Below are 22,193 nucleotides of genomic sequence, written 5' to 3' on the forward strand. Positions count from 1 at the left end.
ACTCCCTCAACCATTCTTCATAAGGCTTTGTTTCCAGACCCTTTATCATCTTGGTCACCCTCCTCTGCACATTTCAGCTGGCAATAACCTTCTTAAAATGGGGTGACCAGAACTAGATAAATACAATATACAGTGGTACCTCAGGTTACATACGCTTCAGGTTACAGACGCCACTAACCCAGAAATAATGCTTCAGATTAAGAACTTTGCTTCAGGATGGGAACAGAAATCGGGCTCTGGCGGCACGGCAGCAGCAGGAGGCCCCATTAGCTAAAGTGGTGCTTCAGGTTAAGAACAGTTTCAGGTTAAGTACGGACCTCCAGAACGAATTAAGTACTTAACCTGAGGTACCACTGTATTATATGTAAACTTTACATTATTAAAGTATGTATTATATAATGTTCAGGCCCAGGAGTAGCGCTCTTGACTGGGCTTCCTCCTCTACTTCCCTCTGCACATGTTCTCAGTTCATCCTCACTGGCTTCTTGCCAGCCAGTGGAATTTGGATCATAAATCATTTTCAGATTTGGGGCCTGGCCAATACAATGAGCTTGCAGTAGGTTTCAGAAACAATTAGTGGGCAGAGCAGCTGCTTTGCATGCCTAAGGTCCCAGGTTCAACCACCAACGGGATCTAGGTAGGATTAGTGAAGACTACTTCTCTGAAACTGCCAGTCATTGCAAAAAAAAAAACACCACCTTGTGCTAAATGGACTCTGCAAGGCAGTTTCCTACGTAATCACTTCAAACAGCTCTTTATTCAGAACCATGAGGATTAGCATCTTAGCTTTTTCTGGAGGGATTGCCCCTTAACTCACAGGAAAGTTCTGTGGGCAGAGGAGCTCCTTTGCATGCAGAAGGCGCCAGGTTCAACCCCCAGGGGCAGCTCCAGTTCTGGTAGATAGGTAATCACACCCTCCCCCACCCCCCCAAAAAACCCCAACCCTTGACAGCCACTGAGAATCCTGGTAGAGGTTTTTTTCTTTAGAAAACAGGAGTAAGAACTTTTTGCACAAAGCATACAAACCTTCCTCACTCCCCTCTTCTGTGGTCCAAATATTACAGAATGATAGAATTGTAGAGTTGTAAAGGTCCCCCAAAGGTCATCTAGTCCAACCCCCTTCAATGCAGAAACCACACTGGAAGATTTATTTTTTATTTATTTTTAGTTCATAGAATTTATTGCTTGATTGTAAAAACAAACAAACAAAAAAAAACACCTCAAAGCAGTTTACAGGAAAACAACAAAATCAATTAAACATGTACAACAGTACAAATATACAAAACGAAAAAAAAAGATCCTCTGGTCTGGTATTTTTAAAGGGCATAACAATAGAGAACTATTTAAACCCCCACCACAGCCATCAAGAAATCTTATGACATTGGGCTTTATGGCTAATACATCTGTGGCTACCCAAAACAAAGGGGGCTGCTCTCCCACAGTGAATGAAAACTCCATTAATCAGTTGGAAAAGGAAAATATACAGGATAGTTCATTCTCTCCCACACAGAGGACCACAGACACAAAATTATTACAAATAAGTATAAGTCACTGTGTAAACCAAAAGAGTTCCAAACTGGCGTGCTGAAGTATTGCTAGTGGTGGGGCTGAGGTAGACCACCCTCTCTGTCTATGAGGTGTTGCAGATGCCTAAACAAAAAGCAGAGACAAAGATTCACACTTGGAATTATGCTAGAAGAAAGGTTGATGGGAAGGGTCAAAGCACTTATTACTGATGGAGAAACACTGGGAAGGGACGTAGCTCAGTGGCCAGAGCAGTGGTACCCAAAGTGGGCAATAACACTCCCCTGGAGAGCAGGGTGCTGCTAAGAGGCAAGGGGAAGGCAGAGGGCACCAGAGCTGATGATTTAAGACTCCTGCTAAGTGACTTTAAATCAGGCAATGGGAAACTTCATCCAGCTTTAAGAATTTACTGAACAGTGAATTTGTTCCTAAATGTGGTATCTAAGACTCCTAAGTGACTCTCATACTTGAAAAGCTGGTATCACTGGATCAAGTTCATCAGTTTTGCTGAAGGTCTGATTTGATTCTGAATAAATGTTCAATTAATTGTGACTGTTTTGAATCATGCAATTGTAGAATCAGAAGGGACCAAGGTCATTAGTCCAACCCCTGCAATGCAGGAATTGCAGCTAAACACCCCTGACAAATGGCCATCCCAACCTTATCTTCCTTAGTGGGTTGTGTAAACCATTATTCCAAATAATGTTTTTTACAAGGTAGGGGCTCTGGAGATGAGTTGATGGAAAGCAGAAGGCAGGAACCACTGGGTTAGAGCACCTGCTTTGCATGCAGAAGGTCCCAGGCTAAACCCCACCGGTAGTGTTTCCAGACAGGAAATGGGGAGAAAAACCCCTAGGCATGAAACCCTGAACTGCCAGAGCTGCCTGTCAGTACAGACCACACTGAGCTAGATAAACACCAAATACGTTCCAGTGTGCTAGCTTCACTCTTTTGTAAGTACATGCTTTCTGGGTGGAAGTGAGAAAAGTCAGCCAAAAAGAGAAGGTACCTTGATCCAAGGAGCTACTGAGCTGATTCCTCTCACCGCTGCCTTTGCTTTTTCTCTAGCCGGGAGCTTCTCCGAACCCCAGAGGAACTGAGCTGGTCCAACTCTGCACTGCCCATGCCTGCCTCCTGCAAGAGAGAAAGAGAGAGAGGTGCATGAGATAATAATATAATTCTATTAAAATTATTGATGTGGTGGATGGGCTTGATGAAGTGACACTAATTTCCAAATTCCTGATTTAAAATCACTTAGCAGGAGTCTTAAATCACCACCCCCAGCACCCCACCACCACCTCCTTTCCTTTTAGCATCTCCCACCCCAAAGTAATCTCACTAACTCCCAGGAGATAGTGCTACTCACTTTGGAAACCACTGATATAAAGCCTAGAATCCTAAAACTGTATGGTTGAAAGGGACCCCATGGGTCATCTAGTCCAACCCCCCGCCTCAAGGATAAATTGTTTAAAATAAATAGGCTTACCTCCTGCTCCTCCACTGCCTCCCAGGGCTCACCCGCTGCTGCTCCACAGGATCCTGCCCCAGTCTCAGCACCTTCTTCTTCCTCTTCCTCGGACAGTGACAGTGACGCACACGAGTCTTCCTCCTGGCTGCTTTTGCCCCACTCACTGCCTGATAGGGTTGTCGTCACCCTGGAAGGAGCCAGTGCTGCAAGGGCAGCTGGGAAGGTGAAGGTGGCCAGGAAGCGGCTTCTCAGGAGCTGGTAGGCAGGGTTGTCCTGGAGGTTCTGCTGCACCATTGCCCGAAGCTGGGTGTTGCGATCTGGCTGGCCAGGCCCCTCCACCTCCTCTCCGGAGGCCACAAGAGAATCCACTCTGTGCTCCAGGGCCCCTTTGTTCAGCAGCAGCATGGAGAGGGCTTTCAAGCTACACAGGAAAGCAGGCATGTAAGGCAGGCAAGGCTGCAGCACTGCTGACCCTCCTTTGGCCCACTCCTTCGCCACCGCCGCTTCTTTGAGAGAGATGAAGCTGTAGTCAGGGGTGATCTTGTCCTGTTGCAGCGGGGCAGGGCGGGGTTGAACAACTGGGTCCTGGACGATTCCCAGGGTGGCAGGGTGGGAGCTGTCTCCGGAGACCTGGTTCTGGAGGGGTGCCGGCTTCACGTGAACAGAACAGGGCTGGGCATTCCCCAATGAAATGTCAGGCAAAGGGGGTGCCTTGGAGCACGAGGTGTTAGGCAGGAGAGGAGGCGACAGGCCACTCTGCTGAAAGCCCTTGTGGTTCTGTGGGCTGTCACAAGTGGCCACCGGGTGTGGCTTCTCTGGCATAAAGGCCACTGGAGCCATGCCTGCAGCATTTGGAACCATGAGAGCAGAAGATGCCTTGGCCACTTGGCCCAGGTTTTTGGGTGGTTCTTTTGTGGGTGGCGGTTGGTTTCCCTGGTTGGGAATGCTGACAATGGTCATGGGGACAAGGCCCTGCGTGGTCAAGACCCAGGTGATGGGAAGGACCTGCTGCCCGGGGACTGCGCTGGCCCCAGGCTGGGAGACCACTCCTGGTGGCGCCAGTGCTATGGGCACTGTGTTGGCTGGGCTCTGCTGAGAAACAACATGAGGCAGGCACAGAGCCCCCTGGATACCAACAGGATTCAGAGAGGTGGGCAAATGGGTAGCTTGCCCTGCCAGTGCTGGGTGCGCCAAAGGCGCGGCAGTGCTTGTGCCGGTTGCAGCCTCCCTGCTGTCTTGATTGCCGTTCCCAGGGGGATCCTCTCCCCTCCCTGTTTCCGGAGATTTCACTTGACTTCCCAGCGATGGGACTGAGTGCACTGGAGGGAGTGCTGGCAATGGTGACCCCCTGGTGTATGGCAGCTGGCTTGCCACCTGGGCACCGGCTGGAACCATTGGCTGCTGAATGATTACCGAGGGGTGCAAGAGAAGCTGTGGGACCTTCCGCTGCCTCTTCTCCCGCAGCAGTTCAGAGACGGTCTTGGGCTTGGACATTGGGCAATGCGGGGAAAGGGCCCTCTTCGAGGAAGCAGGAACCAGCCCCTCTTTGGCCTTCAGGGGGATAAGCTTCTTGCTTGGGTTTTGGATGGCCACCTGGACATTCCTGGGCTGGGCTGGGCAAAGACAGAAGAATGTAAATCCAGCATCCTGTTCTCGCTGTGGCCAAATGCCCTAAAAACCTTGGGATCAAGGTAGCCTGCCTCTGGGCCTGGAGGCTCCATAAGAAGCTATGGAGAGCCTGGCTGCGGGATTAGGCCAAAGGGGGCACATATAGTCCAGCATCCTCTCCTTACAGGGGCAGGTGTCATGGACCAGAAATTGGCTTCACCTGCTGAGCAGCAGCCTGAAGAGGCAGGAGGCAAAGTGACTTCACCTGCTGCTGATCAGCCTTCTTGTTCCTGATGTGAACCAGCAGGCTCCAGCTTTCTTAAGCAGGATTTCCAGCCTCAGTCAGTTACTGGAAACAGCATTTGTTGTTCCCAGACAGACCTTGCTGCTTCTTGCTTTTCATGACCTTGGACTCTCGGCTTTCTTGACCCCTGGACTATGTGAACTGAGATACTCCTGACCTTAGGACTAGACTGAACCTTGCATACGGACTCTGCCTCTAGGCAAATATCCCCCTGAGACTTGGCTGGCTGGCCTCTCCCGCTACTAAGCTCTGCCATGGCTGGGCTACACGGGACTATGGCAGCAACCAGGTGCCTCAACAGAAAGTCCACAAGCAGGACCAGAGCGCAACAGCAACTCTCCAGTTTTTGTTTGCCAGTCTAGGACCTGGGAGGCCCAAGTTAAAATCTCCCACATGGGCATGAAGTTCACTAGGTGTGACCTTGGGTCACAGTCACTGCCTCTCAGCCTAGCCTGACTCACAGGGTTATTGTGAGGGGGGTTAAATGGGATGAGAACCCTGCACACACCACCTTGAGCTTTTTGGAGGAAAGGTGGAATATAAATGAAATTCACAAAAGAGCAGCAAGGATGCTTCCGACGGCCGTGTTTTCCATGTGGAAAAAATGGCAGCCACTTTCTTCTCCCCTGATCAGGAAACAGGTTAATGGACCACTCGAGGCCAAAGCAAGGGGTTTGCAAAAGAGGAGATGGGCAGCTCTTCCCAACCCAAAACACCATTGTGTAGACTGGCTGGACTGTCGAGACTAGTTTGGAACAACAGAAAAGGACAAATACCTTTTGGATCTTGCGCAGAGGGGGCCTGCAAAAGAAGGGAACAATTAGTTGCTTTGGGTGGCAGGCAGCTTTGGCCCATGTCTACCTCCTTCCCAAGAATTTCTCCTGCCCAGTTACCACTGAAATGGGTCTAGGGGCACTCCAGATGCTGGCCACTGAGGATGGAAGTTGGGAGTCCATCATCCTTAGCATCCCAATGGTCAGGGATGATGGGAGCTGTAGTGGTACTGATTTAAATAGGAAGGAGGCAGCTGTCTTATACCAAGTCAGATCCATTGCTCCATCCAGTTCAGTATTGTCTACACTTGACTGGCAGGCAAGACTCTCTAGGATTTCAGGCCAGGGTCTCTCCCAGCCCTACCTGGAACTGCCATTGGGGAGCTTCTGCAGGTGAAGCAGGTGAACCACCCACAGGTCTATGTATCTAAGCCATGACAGAACTTCAAGCAGTCAACCCAAAGTCTAGTTGATCTGGAGAACTCATGATATTAGCCACCATGAAGAGTGCGGCAGTCCCTGCTCAACAACCCCCAAGCTGATTCCAGCAATCAATGTTGTTCAAATGTCCTACAAATCATAAAACTGTAGAGTTGGGACCACAAAGATTCATCCAGCACAACTCCCTGCAATGCAAGAATCACAGCTCAATAATCCCTGACCGATGGTCACCCAACCTCTGCTTTAAAACCTCCAGTGAAGCATACAGACACAGCAGAGCTTGGAAAAGGAGATGTGGCAGAGATCACATAAAGCTGCCCTTGGGTTTGGTTTGGAAGCTCCAGCTGATAAAAGAATGCTGTGGCCAGATGGCTGGTGAGAAGTTCTGGTCGAGAACAGGGGACCCCCTTGTTAAAACGGCTGCACCAGCTGCCCATTTCCTATTGAACCAGGTCCTTGTATTAATTTATAAAGCTCTGATCAGTTTAGGTCCTTTATACCTCACGGATTGCCTTAACCCTTATAATATCACAGCTTGATCTCTGAGATCATCTACAGGAGCATCGTCAGTCATTCCCTGAGTTGGTGAGGCTTACTTGACAGCAGCAACAACAAAGTGAAACTTGAGTGCCATTGGCCCAGTCCTGTGGAACTCGCTGCCACTAGAGATTCAGAAGGCACCTTCTGTGCCAGCTTTTAAATGCCTGCTGAAAACTTCACTATTCCTCCAGGCTTATGCAGGCAATTAGGAAGACATTCTTCCACACTGGTTAGGTGAGGTCTGTTTTTAACTTTTCAAAGCATTTTTTTCTTGTGTGGTTTAATGTCTGTTTGTTTGCTGTAAACCACTTTGATAGATTTTTTTTAATGGCACAAATATTTTTATGATTAAATAGAAATCATACCTGCTCTGTCTTCTCTGCCTCCCCAACGGCAGACTTCAGCAGCTCCCTCTGCCGCGTCTTCCTCCTGTGGATGACTTTCATGCAGCCATGGATGTCAATCTGGAGCAGCTGCAAGAGTCCCACAGGCAGAGTCAGACTAAGCAGAGAAAAGGCAGGCTCAAAAGAAAGCAAATAATCCAATGTAGCTCACGCTTGGTGATGGCAAGAATGTAAAAGCCCTGCAGCCAAGGGGACCCATCTAGTCCAGCAACCTGTTCTCACAGTGGCGAACCAGATTCCTCAGTGGGAAGAAGCCCACAAGCAGGAACTGAGCATAACAGCAGCAATTCTCCCCACTCGTCATTCCCAGCAGCATTCAGAGACATGACCTGCCTTGCACACTGGAGTCTGTATATATAAAACCTAAGAAGAGTCTGGCTGTGAGATTAGGCCAAGGGTGATTTATCTGGTCCAGAACCGTCCTAAAAACTTAGGAATCAAAATAGACTGCCTCTGGACAGTCAGCGCATGGCTGTTGGATCAGCACCATCTAGTACAGCATCCTATCCTCACAGGGGCCACCCAAAATATATTTAAAAAATAATAATTGTCCAGTAGCACCTTAGAGACCAACTAAGTTTGTTCTGGGTATAAGCTTTCGTGTGCATGCACACTTTTTCAGATACACTGAAACAGAAGTCACCAGACCCTTATATATAGTGGGAGGGTGGGGTGGGGTTTTTCTCAGAAGGGTAGTAGGATATGGGTGATTGACTCAATGGGTATGGTAAACCGGTGGCTGTTAACGATTGCAGTTAGTCCTACAAGAAAAAGCAAGGGATAGTATGCAGATGATTAGCATATGTAATGAGGCAGGAATCCAATACCCATTGAGTCAATGCATCTCCTACTACCATTCTGAGAAAAACCTACCCCGCCCTCCCACTGTATCTGAAGAAGTGTGCATGCACACGAAAACTTATACCCAGAACAAACTTAGTTGGTCTCTAGGGTGCTACTGGACAATATTTTTATTTTTTTTACTATATTTCGACTGCGTCAGACCAACACGGCTACCTACCTGAATCAGGGGCCACCCAGACACCTCAAAGGGAAGCCCCCAAGCAGGACCCAAGGACAACAGCAATGCTCCCCACCTGCAATTTCCATAAAGTGGAATTCAGAAGCATTTACTGCCTCCAACAGTGGAGCTAATTCATTGTCATTGTGGCTAGTAGCCACTGAGAGGCAAATAGACTAAGGTTGAGCACCATCCAAGTTGGTAGAAATGATTACATCTTGTGGTGCAATGGGTCAGTGCACCTGCCTGTTAAACCAGAAGGCTGGTAAGTTCAAGCCCACCCAGGGTTGCTCTGGGCAGGATTACTGCAATGCAGGGTGTTAAACTAGATGACCCTCAGGCCAACTCTACAATTCTATGATTCTAACTGTGCCCTGTCATTCCATAGTGGTCTTTCCTCTGAAGATGTCTAGAAAACACGTCAAGGAGCCTTAGCTGATTACCAGACTCTCCACTAAACTAATTCTGGTGAAACACACATCATTCCCACAGAACTCCACACACACACATACCTGGATGAAGAGGGTGAAGAGGGGTGTGCTTGTGAGGCAGGCAGCCTGCAGCTGCTTGGAGATTAATTCCACTGGAAAGAAAGAAAAAAGTGAGAGTCTATCAACAGGACCAGAACCTTGAGCCAAAAAGAAAAAACTTTGTATATTCTCCTCCTCTTTTAGTGCCATGCTTCTCATTGCTCAAACTGAAATATTATGTCTGTAGGGATAAAAAAAAATTAAGAACATAAGAGCTTGCTGCACCTGGCCGGTGGCCCATCTAGTCCAGCCTGTTGTTCTCACAATGGCCACCCACACCCCCCCATGGGAACCCCACAAGCAGGAGTTGAGCACAGGAGCCCTCCCCCCTCCTGTGGCTTCAAGCAACTGATATTCAAAGGCCCACTGCTCTGTCAGTGGAGGCAAAGAATAGCGACCCTGGCTAGTAGCCATCGAAAGCCCTCTCCTCCATAAATCTGTCCAATCCTCCTTTAAAGCCATCCAGGTTGCCTCATCTGGGAGTAAACTCCACAGTTTAACTCTGCACTGCATGAAGAAGGACTTGATCTGTCCTCAATCTTCAAACATTCAGCTTCATTGGATGTCTGAGTGCTAGCACTGTGAGAGGGTGAATAACTTTTCTCTCTCCACTTTCTCCATGCTGTGCATCACTTTATAAACTTCTATCATGTTGCCTTGTATATACCTTTTCTCTAAAAAAAAAAACAAAACATCCAAATTATAGGGGAGTCACTCTGTCCCCTTGATCTGAAATGTTTTGCTATGTGCGTGAAGTTAAGCTTTCCCAAGAAAGGGCTTAACCATCATGTATCCATCATTCACTTGTGCGCACGCGCACACACACACACACACACACACACTTCAATCAAATACAGAAGAAGAAGAATCTGCTCAGAAGTTGCTGGTGGTCGGACCTTTAGACCTATGAGCAGCTTCTGTCTTGAGGCGCTGGGCCCAGTCCTGGACCAGGCTCCCAGCCCAGGGAATCGCGGCCACCATCAGCCGTCGGAAAAGGGTGGTCTTCAACATCCCATCCTTCTGTCCCTTCTGGGGCTGGCCTCCTTCTCTGCTGGCTGGTGCCAAGGATTTTGCAACACATGTTTGGGATGTGAAGGCAAAACGCTTCTTCCTGTTGATTTCTTGCTGTGGAAAGAGAGAGATAGAGAGGAGTAAATCCTATCCTCTGCCCAAAGGATACTCAGGTCCACTAGGGCCACAACGGCTCATTTCTAGAGAGACCTGAAAGGAGCCAACACTTTTCAGCATTCAAAAGTTTGGGAAGTGGCTTTACTATAAAAGCTGATCAACAAACTACGCACTTCCAGGTCACCAAGTAAAAAGGATAAATTTGCAGAGAGGTCTGGTGTGATTACATATGCCAATAAGGAAAAACATGGACAGAAGTATGTTCAGTTTTCTAATTTTATTGTACCAGCCTGATGTGTGTTCCTCTTGCTGTTGCTTGCCCAATGAGGTGTTTTCTTTAAGCTGCTTTAATTGTAAATATTAAAAAGAAAAGAAAAGAGGGAGGCAGAACCATGTATGCCATTTTGAGTTCCTTAGGGAGAAACATTAGGTTATAAATTTAACAAATAAACTCTGGAATACAGTATGTTTAAAACTGTTGAAAGCCGCCTTGAAAACAAGAGGGTATCTTGGTAGAAAGAGAATGAAACAGACTCATCCAACTAAGCAGGCCTCGTTAAAAGCCATTTGAACGTATTTTTAGAAACAACAACAACACATTCACATGGGGGAAGGTACGAAGTCCACTGCCCCATCATGCTGGCTTAACTCTGACGCCCAACAGCCAATCTGAACTGAATGCCTCTAAATATCATCAGGCATATTGGCAAGAAAAGTGTGGGGATCTACCTATCTAATCAACTGTATTTATATCCCAACTTTTCCCCCAAGGAGCTCAAGGTGGCATACATGGTTCTGTCCTCCTCCTCCACAACAACTCTGTGAGGCAGGTTAGGCTGAAAGGCAGTGACCGTGACCCAGTCAGTGTCACAGCAGAGTGGAATTTGAACCTGGGTCTCTCCCAGGTCCTAGTTCTCTTTTAATCCCCACAACAACCCTGAGAGGTAGGTTGAGAGGCAATGACTGTGACCCAAGGTCACCGTGTGAGCTTCATGGCTGAATGGGGGGATTTGAACCCTTGTCCCTAGTCTGACACTCTAACCACTTCACTACACTGTCTCTCAAGGGAAGTTCCTTATCCTAAACCTAAGAGAGCCAGGAGGAGCTTCTGAACCATGGGAGACTTACGTTTCTCCGCTGCAACTCATAGCTGTTTCTCCTCAACACACATTTCACATAAGCCAAAGACACCCTCCAGGAGTCCTTCATCCTCCTGGAATTCTGCAAACAAAACAGGAAGGAGAAACACCCATCAACACCCATCAGCCACACACAGATCCCAATCTATTTTCATTTAAGGGAAAGAAAGTCCTAGATAGAAAAGATTTATCTTTTCAAAAGAATTGGTCTTATATATGATGTTGGTAGCTCAAATTGTCATTACAACTCAGCAGAAAATAGCCCAAAATCTTACACGGGATACTTGGTACCACTCACTCTGGAATACAGTTATATCAGAGAAAATAATAATACATAATTGGATATTTTAATGAGGACTAGAACCTCCAGGCACCTTTTATAGATATGGAATTCCTTTATGACCCTCATAACACTTAGCAATGCACCCTCTAAGCCACTGCAATCTGCCAAATCCAATAGCAGAACTCTTGGTAAAGGCAGAATTCTGTGCCTCTTTTCTCTTACAAGTCACTTCACTGATTTCCTAGTATTGATAAAGAGTGACTCTCCATGAAGAAAAATCTCCTCAGGAAAATCTGAGTGACAGCAGAGGCCTGTCACCTGACCTGCATTGGGAGCAAGGCAATATGGGAACTGGAGGGGCCACCTTCCCACTACAGGGTAAGTGCAGCTCAGAATCTGCATATTCCTACCTAGTGGAGTGAGTGGGAGGGACAAGATCCCCTCCTCTCTGTAGGATCTTGTGGGCCTGGAAGAAATGGAGAAATGGACCAGCTGCAGAAAGCTTTTCCCTGCCTGATAGCAGAAAGGTCATTGGGATTTGCCACAGGAGGGGAAGCCAGCTCATTTACAGGTCTGGGTTTGATTTCATACAAGACGAGGTACTGGAAAGAAGTTTCTCCCTCTGCCTTTTCTTGAGCAGTGAACAGATGCAGAAGGAACTTTGCTTCATATACATACAAAGCTGGTCATTTCCCTTTAACATGAATTAAGTTTCTAATCCTCGTGGCTCTGAGGAACAAAGGAAGCTGCTTTCTACGGAGTAAAACCCTTGAGTCTCTCTGGCTCAGCACTGTCTCTACACTGACTAGCAGCGGCTCTCCAGGGTTACAGGCAGGGAGCAATCTCTAAGCACTGAAGTGCAGCCCTTCCTCTCAGCATAAAGACTATAACAATCCTCAAGGTTCTGAAGGATGGGCTGAATTGAACAGAAATATAGGAGTCTGCCTTGGACTGAATCGGACGGAATATGTCCACCGAGATCAGTTTTTTCAACACTGACCAGCAGCAATTGCTCACCAGGGCTTCAGGCAGGGGTTTCCCCCAGCCCTACCATTGGGTACTGAACCTACACGCAAAGCAGACACTTACCAGATACAGCCTTTCCCCTAAAACTAAAGTAAGGTCCTGGTTCTGAAGAAACAGAAACCTGGGCCAGATGCTCTGCCTCTGAGCCAGGGCCCCTTCCCCACGTACCTTGCTGCCTTCCTCCACCAAGCTCTCCTTTGCTCCAATCAGGGCAGGGGGCAAATCACTGGGAGGAGCAGTGGCAGGGGGAGAAGCCTCTGCCTTCTGGGGCTGCTCTTCCTCCTCCCCCGCCTTCAGGACCCTGGGGAACATCCCATGCTTCTGGTCTACGTTGAAGCCCTTGGACAGCAGCGTGACAGAGGCCAGGTTCTCTGATGATATGCCCTTCCTGGTAGGTACCCAGAGGTCAATGCTGGGCACCTCCCAGTGCCCACCAGCCATGGCCTTGTGGGTCCTGGCTGCCTCCTCCTCCACACTCTCCTCCTCTTCCTCCTCCAGGGACAGCTCTAGGTCAGAATCTTCGCTGCTGGACAAGCAGAGGCTGGGCTGCCGGGGCTTTCGGTGGGTGCAACCCTCCTGCTTCGGCTTCCGCCTCTTCTTCTGGAAACAAGAGACAGAAAAAAGAGCAACCTCAGATTAATCACAAGAACAGCTGCAATGGTCGTTCACATTTCAAGAGGCGTTGGTGGCATAGTGGTTAGAGCGATGGTTTCCACAGAGGGCAGTGAGATATCATAGGGGGGAGCTAAGAGGCAAGGAGGTGTAGGGGGGCGCTGGAGGTGGAAATAATAGGTATCAGACTTTAAAAGCTGGCGCCCCTAGATCAAATTCATCAATTTTGCTGGAATAATTAAACAAGATGGGTTCAATCTGATTTTGAATAAACATGCAGTCAACTGTGACAGTTTTGATCTTATTGGGCGATTATCTTTTTTAATTGGCCGTGCAGCATACATGGCACACATAGCTTTAGATAAATTCATGGAGTAGAGTCCCTCATACAGAGCACAGTTAACTAAACTCTAACAGGAGACAGTGATGGCCCTCAACATAGACAGCTTCAAAGGAGGATTAGAGAAATTCATGGAAGAAAAAGCTATCAGTGCTACTAACCACTATGGCTATGCTCTGCCTCTATGGTCAGAGGGAGTAATGCTTCTGAATACCATATTTTATTATTTCAGGGAAGGGCTAAAGCTCAGTGGTAGAGCATTTTATGTGCAGTAAGCCATCCAGAGTGGCTAGGAAAACCCAGCCAGATGGGTGGGGAATAAATATTTTTTTAAAAAATATATATTTTTTAAATCTGCTTTGCATGCAAAAGGTCCCAGGAAGGATCTCTATGACTGGAACCCTGGGGAGCCCCTGCTGCCAGTCAGCGTCAACAATACTGAGCTAGATGGTCCAAAGACATCATCAGAATAAGGCAGTTTCCAAGCTGACTGCACCCTTTCCCCACCCTGCCTTGGTAACCTAGGGATGTGGGTGAACAAACTGCTGAAATGAGCTCTATGTGGGGCTACCCTTGAAAACTGCAGAGAAAGTTCTACCTCCCTTGTTGGAAGAGTAAATGCCTCTAAATAACAGTTCCTGGGGATCCCATGTGGGGAGAGCAGTGCTGCTGTGCTCAGGTCCTGCTTGTGGGCTTCCATTGGGATATTTGGGTGGCCCCCTCAAGACAGGATGATGGGCTATGATGGGCCCCCTTTGGCCTTATCCAGCAGCCAAGCTTTTCTTAAGGTGGCCTGTCATGACAGCAGAACCTTCATGCTCAGGGACACTGTACAGTGGTACCTTGGGTTACATACACTTCAGGTTACATACACTTCAGGTTACAGACTCCGCTAACCCAGAAATAGTACCTCGGGTTAAGAACTTTGCTTCAGGATGAGAACAGAAATCGTGCTCTGGCGGCGCAGTGGCAGCAGGAGGCCCCATTAGCTAAAGTAGTGCTTCAGGTTAAGAACAGTTTCAGGTTAAGAACGGACCTCTGGAACAAATTAAGTACTTAACCTGAGGTACCACTGTACCTCTGAATACTGGACAATGGGGAACAACAGTCAGAGTTGCTATTTCAATCAGGTTCTGCTTGGGGGTTTCCCATTGGGGCATCTGGCTGGCCCCTGTGAGGACTGGATGCTGGGCTGGATGACTGCCATTGACCTTATGCAGATGAATCTGCTTATATGTTTTTATATTTATGGGAGCACTTCTAAATCCCAAAAGGACCCTAGAAGTTGAACTTACCCGATAGCCCAGCAAAACTTTCCACTTGCTGAGGCACTGAGTCCCTGAGCGATGGGGCAACTCTGATGCTATCTTTGCCCAGCGACCTTTAGGAAGAAGAAGAAGCAGGTCAGCTATTTCACCCACCATAAAACACCTGCACTGGGGAGTTGTTGGTGTTGCTGAACTACTACAACTCCTCTCCTCCTCCCTGGTCATATGCAAAGCTTGCTAAGACTGATGAGAGTTGTGGCCAAGCAACATCCAGAGGGCTAAAGGATCCCAGCACCTGGTATATCTTAGAATCTTAGAAGTATAGAGTTGGAAGGGTTCCCAAGGGTCCTCTAGTCCAACCCCCTGCAATGCAGAAATCACAACTAAAGCATCCCTGACAGATGGTCATCCAACCAATGCTTAAAAGCCACCAATGAAGCAGGCTGAGGGGACATGTAGCATGACAATAGTGCAGCACAACTATTGTTACTATTATTCAGATGCATGACCTCAACAAGCCTAGGACAAACCCCCATGAACCTGCTAATGTGGGCAGCAGGAATACGAATAATGATAGGTCTGGGAAAGAGGAGATACTGGCCTTTCTACAGGAGGAATCCCCAGTAAGAGACTCACTCAACCAAGAAATGCGTTTGCAGACCAAGGGACTGGATCCAACTATACGCCGAATCAACATGTATGACACTGTAGATATTTCATCCTCACCTCTGTCCATAGAACAGACTTTGTCCACAGTTATGGAGGAGGAGCAAGCAAGATCAGAAACTACACAGATGTCTGGGGGATTGTCTGAACTCAATCAGGAGACGCACACTGGGAAGCCGGTCACCCCGAGTGCTGAGCTGCCCCCAGCCAAGGACCAACCAGAAACCTTCCTGATAGATAACATAATGCCAAACCTGCCGGATGTATCACAATCTGTTAAGCAACCTATTCTCCCACCTGTGTTCCAGGACTGCCTCAAAGCCCATCTGCAAGAAGTTAATATCTTAGTACATCAACCTTCATCTTGCCCCGCAAATGTTGACTTGGCTATGCTGGCACTAGAGGACACCTCAACAGAAGAAGAACTCCCGGGAATGATTTCTGGGATGGACATTCCCATCGATGCTCTGTCCTAGCGATCTTGCCCCCAAACTTGGCTACTTGACTTTGAACAAGGAGTTGCCAGCAGCCAGTTCAAGAAGCGCCAACACCAGGGACCATGCTCTAACAACTGGCATCCCTGAGGAACTAGAGGAATTGCTACAGGTTCTGCCCGGGGCCCCTAGTGATAGTCAATCTGATGACACCCACTTGTGCCATGGTAGGGAACCCAGTGCAACATTCTTCCCTGAAGTTGCTATCGTGGAACGTGGCAGGATGGTCCTCAAAGTTATGCTATCCTGACTTTGTTAAGTTAGTAAGAGAGCACGATGTAGTCTGTCTACAAGAAACTTGGTCAACACGGCACATTGACTTTGCCGGCACATTCAACACGGCACATTGACTCTGCAGTTCCGGCAGTCAAACTCCACAACAAAGGCAGGCTCTCAGGTGGCTTGCTAACCCTGGTGGCCCCCCATATAAAATGTGAACACATCCTCTTGGCTATGCAAATTGCAAACTTTTAGCAACAAAGATAGAGCTGGAGAGCCAGGTCATGTTACTGGTCAATGTGTATATTCCTCCCACCTCTACTATCATAGCCAAGAACCATCAATGGGATCTCCTTGCACACATACTCAAGAATTTGGCACCATTTGCCCCGATCTACCTATTGTCCTGACAGGGGATTTTAATGCCCACCTAGGCCAAGGGAGGGAAGTATATACAAAAGCTTGGGAGATCTTGGACTCTACGGCGCTTCCTGGCTTCTGCTTATGGGAACAAGAATCACGGGACTTAGAAATCAACCTGGCAGGCCTACGGCTCACCAAGCTGTCTACCACCAGAGCCTTGGTGTGGCTCAATGGGCTGCCAGATTGGGAAGGCTCTGAGAACTTTACCTTCCTCTCCCCACAAGGAAATAGTGAGGTAGACTATATTCTGGTCCCCACTAAATTGCTGCCCCATGTGATTTGAGTTCCACATAGGTGATCCTATGCTTAGTGATCATCTCTCCCTTCAATGTAAATTTGTCCTTCCATCGAGAGTGCCATAAAATTTAATCAATCCACTCCTCCAGGTACCATGTCCTCAGTACATAAGGATTTGAATTAACGAGCATACTCTATCGTCTTTCCAAATCTTGGTGTATTCTGATCGTGTGACTCACTTGATCTTGGTAGAGAGTGGTGAACTTTCTCCTGTAGCTAGAGTCGCTTGGTTTGAGGAGCTTATGGGCATCCTAATAACCAAACTGCCCCATTCTCACTTGCACAGGCCACCTAAGAAATCGGGGTTCGGCGAGTGGGACTGATAACAAAATCAAAGGCCTTAAAGTAGAGGTTAGGAGAATTTACAGAGACAGAGGTTATAAACTTCTTATTACAGGGGAGAGACCAGGAGCTCACCAAGACAGTAGCTAAGTTCCTCTATTTGATTTTTTTGTCGCCGAAGTACGCTACAGGATCCTGCCCTTGCTGGGGACCCAAAGAGATGAAAGAGATTGCTCGCCTCTTCTTCCCTTTGGCAAATGACTGTACTGTTGAAATGGCGACGAGATCGCACTGGCCTATTTATTCTGAATGCATTCTGAATGTTCCTATGTGATGCCAATAAAATTTACTTGACTTGACTATTATTCAGATTGCACACTAGCCATGAAATCCCAGGAACTACAATTTCTGTGCCCCAAGTTTTAAAATTCTCCAAGGAAAAAGAGTCTGCCACTTTCCAAGGTAATAGAATCATAGAATTGTAGAGCTGGAAGGTACACCTAAGGGTCATCTAGTCCAACTCCCTGCAAGGAAGAGCCGCCTTACCCACGCCATATTTCTCAGTCAGCTCGATGAGCTTCAATTCCTCTTCCTCACTCCATTTGCCTTTCTTGATGTCACAGTGCAGGGCATGCAAATACCTGCAGCAATTGAGGGGGGAGGCGAGGAAAGAAAAGATGTTGCAGAGTGTTACACTCCTTCTGTCCTCAGGCCACTGCACCTCAACTCAGTCAATCAATCTGTCAGTCTGAACCCTACCCTCTGGAGCAGCAGAAACAAGCTTGCTCCATCTTCCATGTGAGGGAAGGGGACACTGACCTGTCTCGGCACTGGATATCATTCCTGCCGGGCACCTCCATCCGAATCTTGTACCAGTCCTGTGCTCCGTATTTAGCAACAGCCTTCAGCAGCACCTGCGGGAAGGGGACACACAAAAGCCGATTCTTCACATGACATTTATTATTATTTAAGCTTAGTGGTCACTTGCTACCTAAAAGGTATTTGAGCAACTTGCATTGAAAAACACAGAAATGCATTAGACATGCAGTCTAAATAAGCACTAATGTGTCTCTTCTATGCTGGAGAGAGGTAGTGGTGGTGTAGTGGTTAGAGCCACACTTCCTAATGTGAGTGGTGGGATGACCTAGGGCAAGGAGGCAGACAACAGTGCTGGAAGTGTCAATGCCTATCTGTGGAGAGTAAAGCTGCTCTTCCATGCCTGGCAGGGCTCTAAGTCAGTCTACCTTTTTTAGGAAAGTGTTTCCCATATTGTTTCCAGTATCACCTGCTCTGTTATCACTGAACTTGAGCCCACACAATAGTCTAAAATACAAAGACCTTGTACACTTTTTATTATCGATTAGTAGTAGCTCAGAAATGGAAACAACCTACTGAAATCCCATAGTGATGCTAGATGATGCTAGATGATGATCAGAAAGCCTTACCCACCCAATCTCGGTGAGACTAGGCTCCCTTTCTGAATGAGACAGAAAATGCTTTTGCTCCACCTTACATACAGGAATGCTTGTGGAGAGGATATTTAATTTAACATTTCTCCGATAAATTTGAAGGATATATAGTATTTGCTGTCTCTGAAGACCCATCAGTATATCTCTCTCATCCATCTCAGTATAAAGCACTTTCCCATATATTCCTATTTAATTCAGTCCTTTGTTCAGAACCTTGAAGACTAGTATCTAATTATATGTTAAAAGCTATAGTTCAGTGACAGAGCACCTGACTGGCATGCAGAAGGTCCCAGGTTCAATCTCCAAGTAGGGCTGGGAAGCAACTCCCTGACTGAACTATTAGGAGAGTCGTTGCTACTGCCAGTCAGTGTGGGCAATACTGAGGTATATGGTCCAAATATCAGCTTATTAGGTTTACACTAATCCCCACCCCCAAAGGCAACAGGAAAGGGCCTTACAGCATCTTCCTCTGGAGTCCAGGCTCCTCGCTTCAAGTTGGGGTCCACTCTCTTGGTCCACCTATAGATCAGCTGGGCAGAGTCCCTGCCCTCCATATAATAGGCAACTGTAGATGGATAGAAGAGGGTGTCTCATTGGTTTCTCATTGTCATCAATCGAGCCTCATCAACTTGGGGAGCAGCCAACAATACTCCAGTGGATCTCAGTGTTCAAACTGGGCTATCATAGGTGATCCCAGAGGTACACTGGACCTAAGCTGTTCAGGGTTTTGCAAAGTAATACAAGGTCATTGAACTTGGCTTGGTAGGAGATGGGCAGCTAATGCAGCTGTTTTAACAAGGGTGTTCCATGTTCTCAGCCAGAAGCTCCTGTCTTCAGTCTAGTCACAGCATTATGCCCCAGCTGGAACTTCCAAGCCAGAACCAAGGGCAGCCCCACACAGAATACACTGAAGTAGTCCTTCCTCAACGTTACAAACGCATGGACTACAGCAGTCAGGCTCTCCTCATCCAGGAACAGCTAGGCTACAGTCTTGACATGGAAAACTATGAAAGAAGGGGAGGTACTGGCATTGCGAGGAGGAGGGTCTTTCCCCCAGGGACACTACTTACTTTTCCGGTATGGAATGTGCTTCCCAACCCTCATTTCTTGGACCAGCTGCAGGAGTATCTGGTCCTCTTCTGGGCTCCACTCACTCTTCTTGAATTCCTTATTGGAGGCCTGGAACTTCTGCAGGCATTGGAAAGCTGTGCGCTGTGTCTGGAGAGTACAGGAAAGCAAAGAGGAGGGGTGAGGAGAGGAAGCAAAAGTGTGAGAGGGAAGAGGAGGCACAGGTGGAGCAGCTGTCCATGTTAAGAGTTCCCCAAGTTGGCCTTCTCAGGGAGAAAGAGTCAGGTGCAAAAAGCACATTAAGAGGGCACTGCAAGAAAATAGGCCAAGCATCAACATAGTACTAGGGGGGCTCTTCCACTTGTGGAATGCCTTCCCCTCACAAAACTGCCAGGCACCAACCTTAAAAAGGTTACTTAACCCAAACTTTTAGCAACTGCTAACCTCCCCACTTAATTTCTAAAGGCCATTGTTTATGTTCTAAGATTAGTTCTTTGATCACTGATCTACTCCCTATCTGGATGCATTGCCTTAATGCTTTGGGGGCAGGGGGGAATAGGATTCCACAGGAGGGCACTAATAGGCAAGGGGACAGCAGGGTGTGCAAATAACAATCAGACTAGTATCACTGGATCAACTGCATCAATTTTCTTGAATTAATTAAACTTAATAGCTTTAAATGAATGTGCATTCAACTGGGACTGTTTTGAGCTTTATTGTGTATTATTCCTGGGTAGGCATAGCACAACACTATTCTGAATACAGTGGTACCTCAGGTTACAGACTCCGCTAACTCAGAAATAGTACCTTAGGTTAAGAACTTTGCTTCAGGATGAGAACAGAAATTGTGCTCCAGCAGCGGTGCGGCAGCAGCAGGAAGCCCCATTAACTAAAGTGGTACCTCATGTTAAGAACAGTTTCAGGTTAAGAACGGACCTCCAGAATGAATTAAGTTCTTAACCCGAGGTACCACTGTAATGCTTTTTACAAGGGTAGGGTGGGGGGCACTGGGGATGTGTTTGTGGAACCAAGGGGATGGGGCCCTAAAATGTTTGGGAACCACTGCTCTAAATAAATAACAATGAATAATATTCGCACAGCAGCATCCGTGCCTTTCCCAGACTCCTTCCCACCCCTAGTCAAGAGCCCGATCCATGGGCCTCACCCCCAACTCCAGGGCGATGGCTTCCCAGTCCTGGCAGTTGTGCCTGGTGGCAATTTCCTTCATCTTTTCGACCTCCTCCTCATTCCACTCCCTCTTGCTGATGCTGGGGTGCTCGAAGTTCTGCCAGTACTTCCTCAACTCCTTCGCATTGCGGGTTCCTTCAAACTAGGGAGATGCGGGAGAGTAAAAGGGACCGCACAGCCTGCACCACGAATAAAAAGGCCACAGGCCACATGAAGCGCAAGGGGCCACCCTCCTTCCATAGCTGCCCCATCACAAACAATTTTTAAACAATGAAGGGGAGCCCACCTCACCCCTGCCCACAATGACTCACATTTATGTTGGCGATCTTCTCCCAGTCGTGCTCATCCAACCTGTTCCCCAACAAAGATCCCTCCGGCAGTTGGCTAGACTCCGCAAGAGACAGAAGCGACATTTAGGGGAAAAACCAGCACCCAAGGCAGCAGGCTGAGCTGTGCTACTGCCCTCTTGTTCTCTCACCAAGCGCTGCAAGATGGGACCTTAACTCTCAGTTCTGGCACCCTCACAGGCCCAAATTCCCACTTGGTGGAGCCGCAGAAGAGGGCCGTACTGATGGTGGCTGTTCCCAGGCTTTGGAACTCCCTTCCTAGAGAAACTAGACAAGATCTGCAACCTAGCTAAATACAAAGGCAGAATTCTTACATAATAAAAATGATATCTAGTTAGGTTTAGGGATGATCACGTGTGCTACAGTCACAACCAATCAGATGCCATGGTGGACTTTCTTGTAAGATGTTTGAAAAATTCTACTTGGTAATGGGAAATGTTTTATCACTCATTGGCATAAGTCTGGGGCACAGGTGATGGTGCTACTAAAGGTGTTGACTCATTAAAAGAATAATCCTTAACCCTTGTATATTTTGCCAATTTTTCTGCTTCAACAAACAGCATGCTTAGGCACAGGGAGTCATTTAGGGTCATTGCCATCTAGAGAATTTCAGCAGGCCTCATAAAATGGAAGGCAGGTAACATAAACAAATTTAATAATGTCCCTTGATAAATTTAATAATTTTCCTAGAGAAAATAGACAACATCCCTTCTTGTTGTTTTCCTGCTAGCAGGTGAAGATATTCTGACAGGCCTTTGCTAACTGACTGTTGGTTTTTTGTTTTTAAAAAAATGGAAGGGCTTTTAAATAATGCTGTGCTATTTTTACTGTTTGTGTTTTAAGAAATTTGTTTTTTTATATTGTTTTATTTCTATCTCAATTCAATTACATCTTTACAAATATATTTCATACGTTTTTCATTTTTAGTATTTTGCCTGTGTCATTTTAATTTATGTAAGCCGTCTGGGGAAAAGACAGGATATAAATAATTATGAAAATAATAATTAGCAGGCTTCTTACTTGATATCTTCTATTTCCTGTGTTGTTTCCTGGATCTGCTTCCACAAAATCTGCCTCCCCATCTCATCCTCCAATTTATCCCGCTTCTCATTGAGATAGTCAAGCCTGGTCAGAAACATTTCCAAAACATTTAAGAGACATTCACATATGTGTAAAAAGAAGCATGCAACGAATGCACTGGGAACAATACTAGAAAATCTGGACACCAAACTTTGTATCTCTCAGCCACGCCCTAAAATTCATGTCAAGTTCAATTTCGGTTCCTTTGCACACAGGTCAAAGCTAAGGAGTGTCTCATATAAGGAAAATTC

The 22,193-nt window shown here is 47.1% G+C and overlaps 1 protein-coding gene across 3 annotated transcripts in view; it reads right to left on the reverse strand.

Moving 5' to 3' along the window:
- Positions 1-1,317: 1,317 nt before the first annotated feature.
- The window catches only part of SNAPC4 (small nuclear RNA activating complex polypeptide 4), a 32,051-nt gene continuing 11,175 nt past the window's right edge, over positions 1,318-22,193 (reverse strand). For all 3 annotated transcript variants that reach the window (XM_081846903.1, XM_081846901.1, XM_081846902.1), the window contains exons 8-24: positions 21,883-21,987; positions 20,827-20,899; positions 20,493-20,657; positions 19,330-19,477; positions 18,718-18,824; positions 17,610-17,704; positions 17,337-17,431; positions 14,437-14,522; positions 12,358-12,789; positions 10,870-10,962; positions 9,510-9,738; positions 8,596-8,666; positions 7,024-7,131; positions 5,681-5,705; positions 3,011-4,605; positions 2,534-2,658; positions 1,318-1,650 (exon numbers count right to left, since the gene is read on the reverse strand). In XM_081846903.1, coding sequence (XP_081703029.1) covers positions 2,566-2,658; positions 3,011-4,605; positions 5,681-5,705; positions 7,024-7,131; positions 8,596-8,666; positions 9,510-9,738; positions 10,870-10,962; positions 12,358-12,789; positions 14,437-14,522; positions 17,337-17,431; positions 17,610-17,704; positions 18,718-18,824; positions 19,330-19,477; positions 20,493-20,657; positions 20,827-20,899; positions 21,883-21,987 — 3,520 coding nt within the window. In that variant the 3' untranslated portion in view covers positions 1,318-1,650; positions 2,534-2,565. The remainder of the gene's footprint in view (positions 1,651-2,533; positions 2,659-3,010; positions 4,606-5,680; positions 5,706-7,023; positions 7,132-8,595; positions 8,667-9,509; positions 9,739-10,869; positions 10,963-12,357; positions 12,790-14,436; positions 14,523-17,336; positions 17,432-17,609; positions 17,705-18,717; positions 18,825-19,329; positions 19,478-20,492; positions 20,658-20,826; positions 20,900-21,882; positions 21,988-22,193) is intronic.

This window comes from Podarcis erhardii, assembly GCF_964252035.2.
Source record: "Podarcis erhardii genome assembly, chromosome: Z".
NCBI lineage: Eukaryota > Metazoa > Chordata > Lepidosauria > Squamata > Lacertidae > Podarcis > Podarcis erhardii.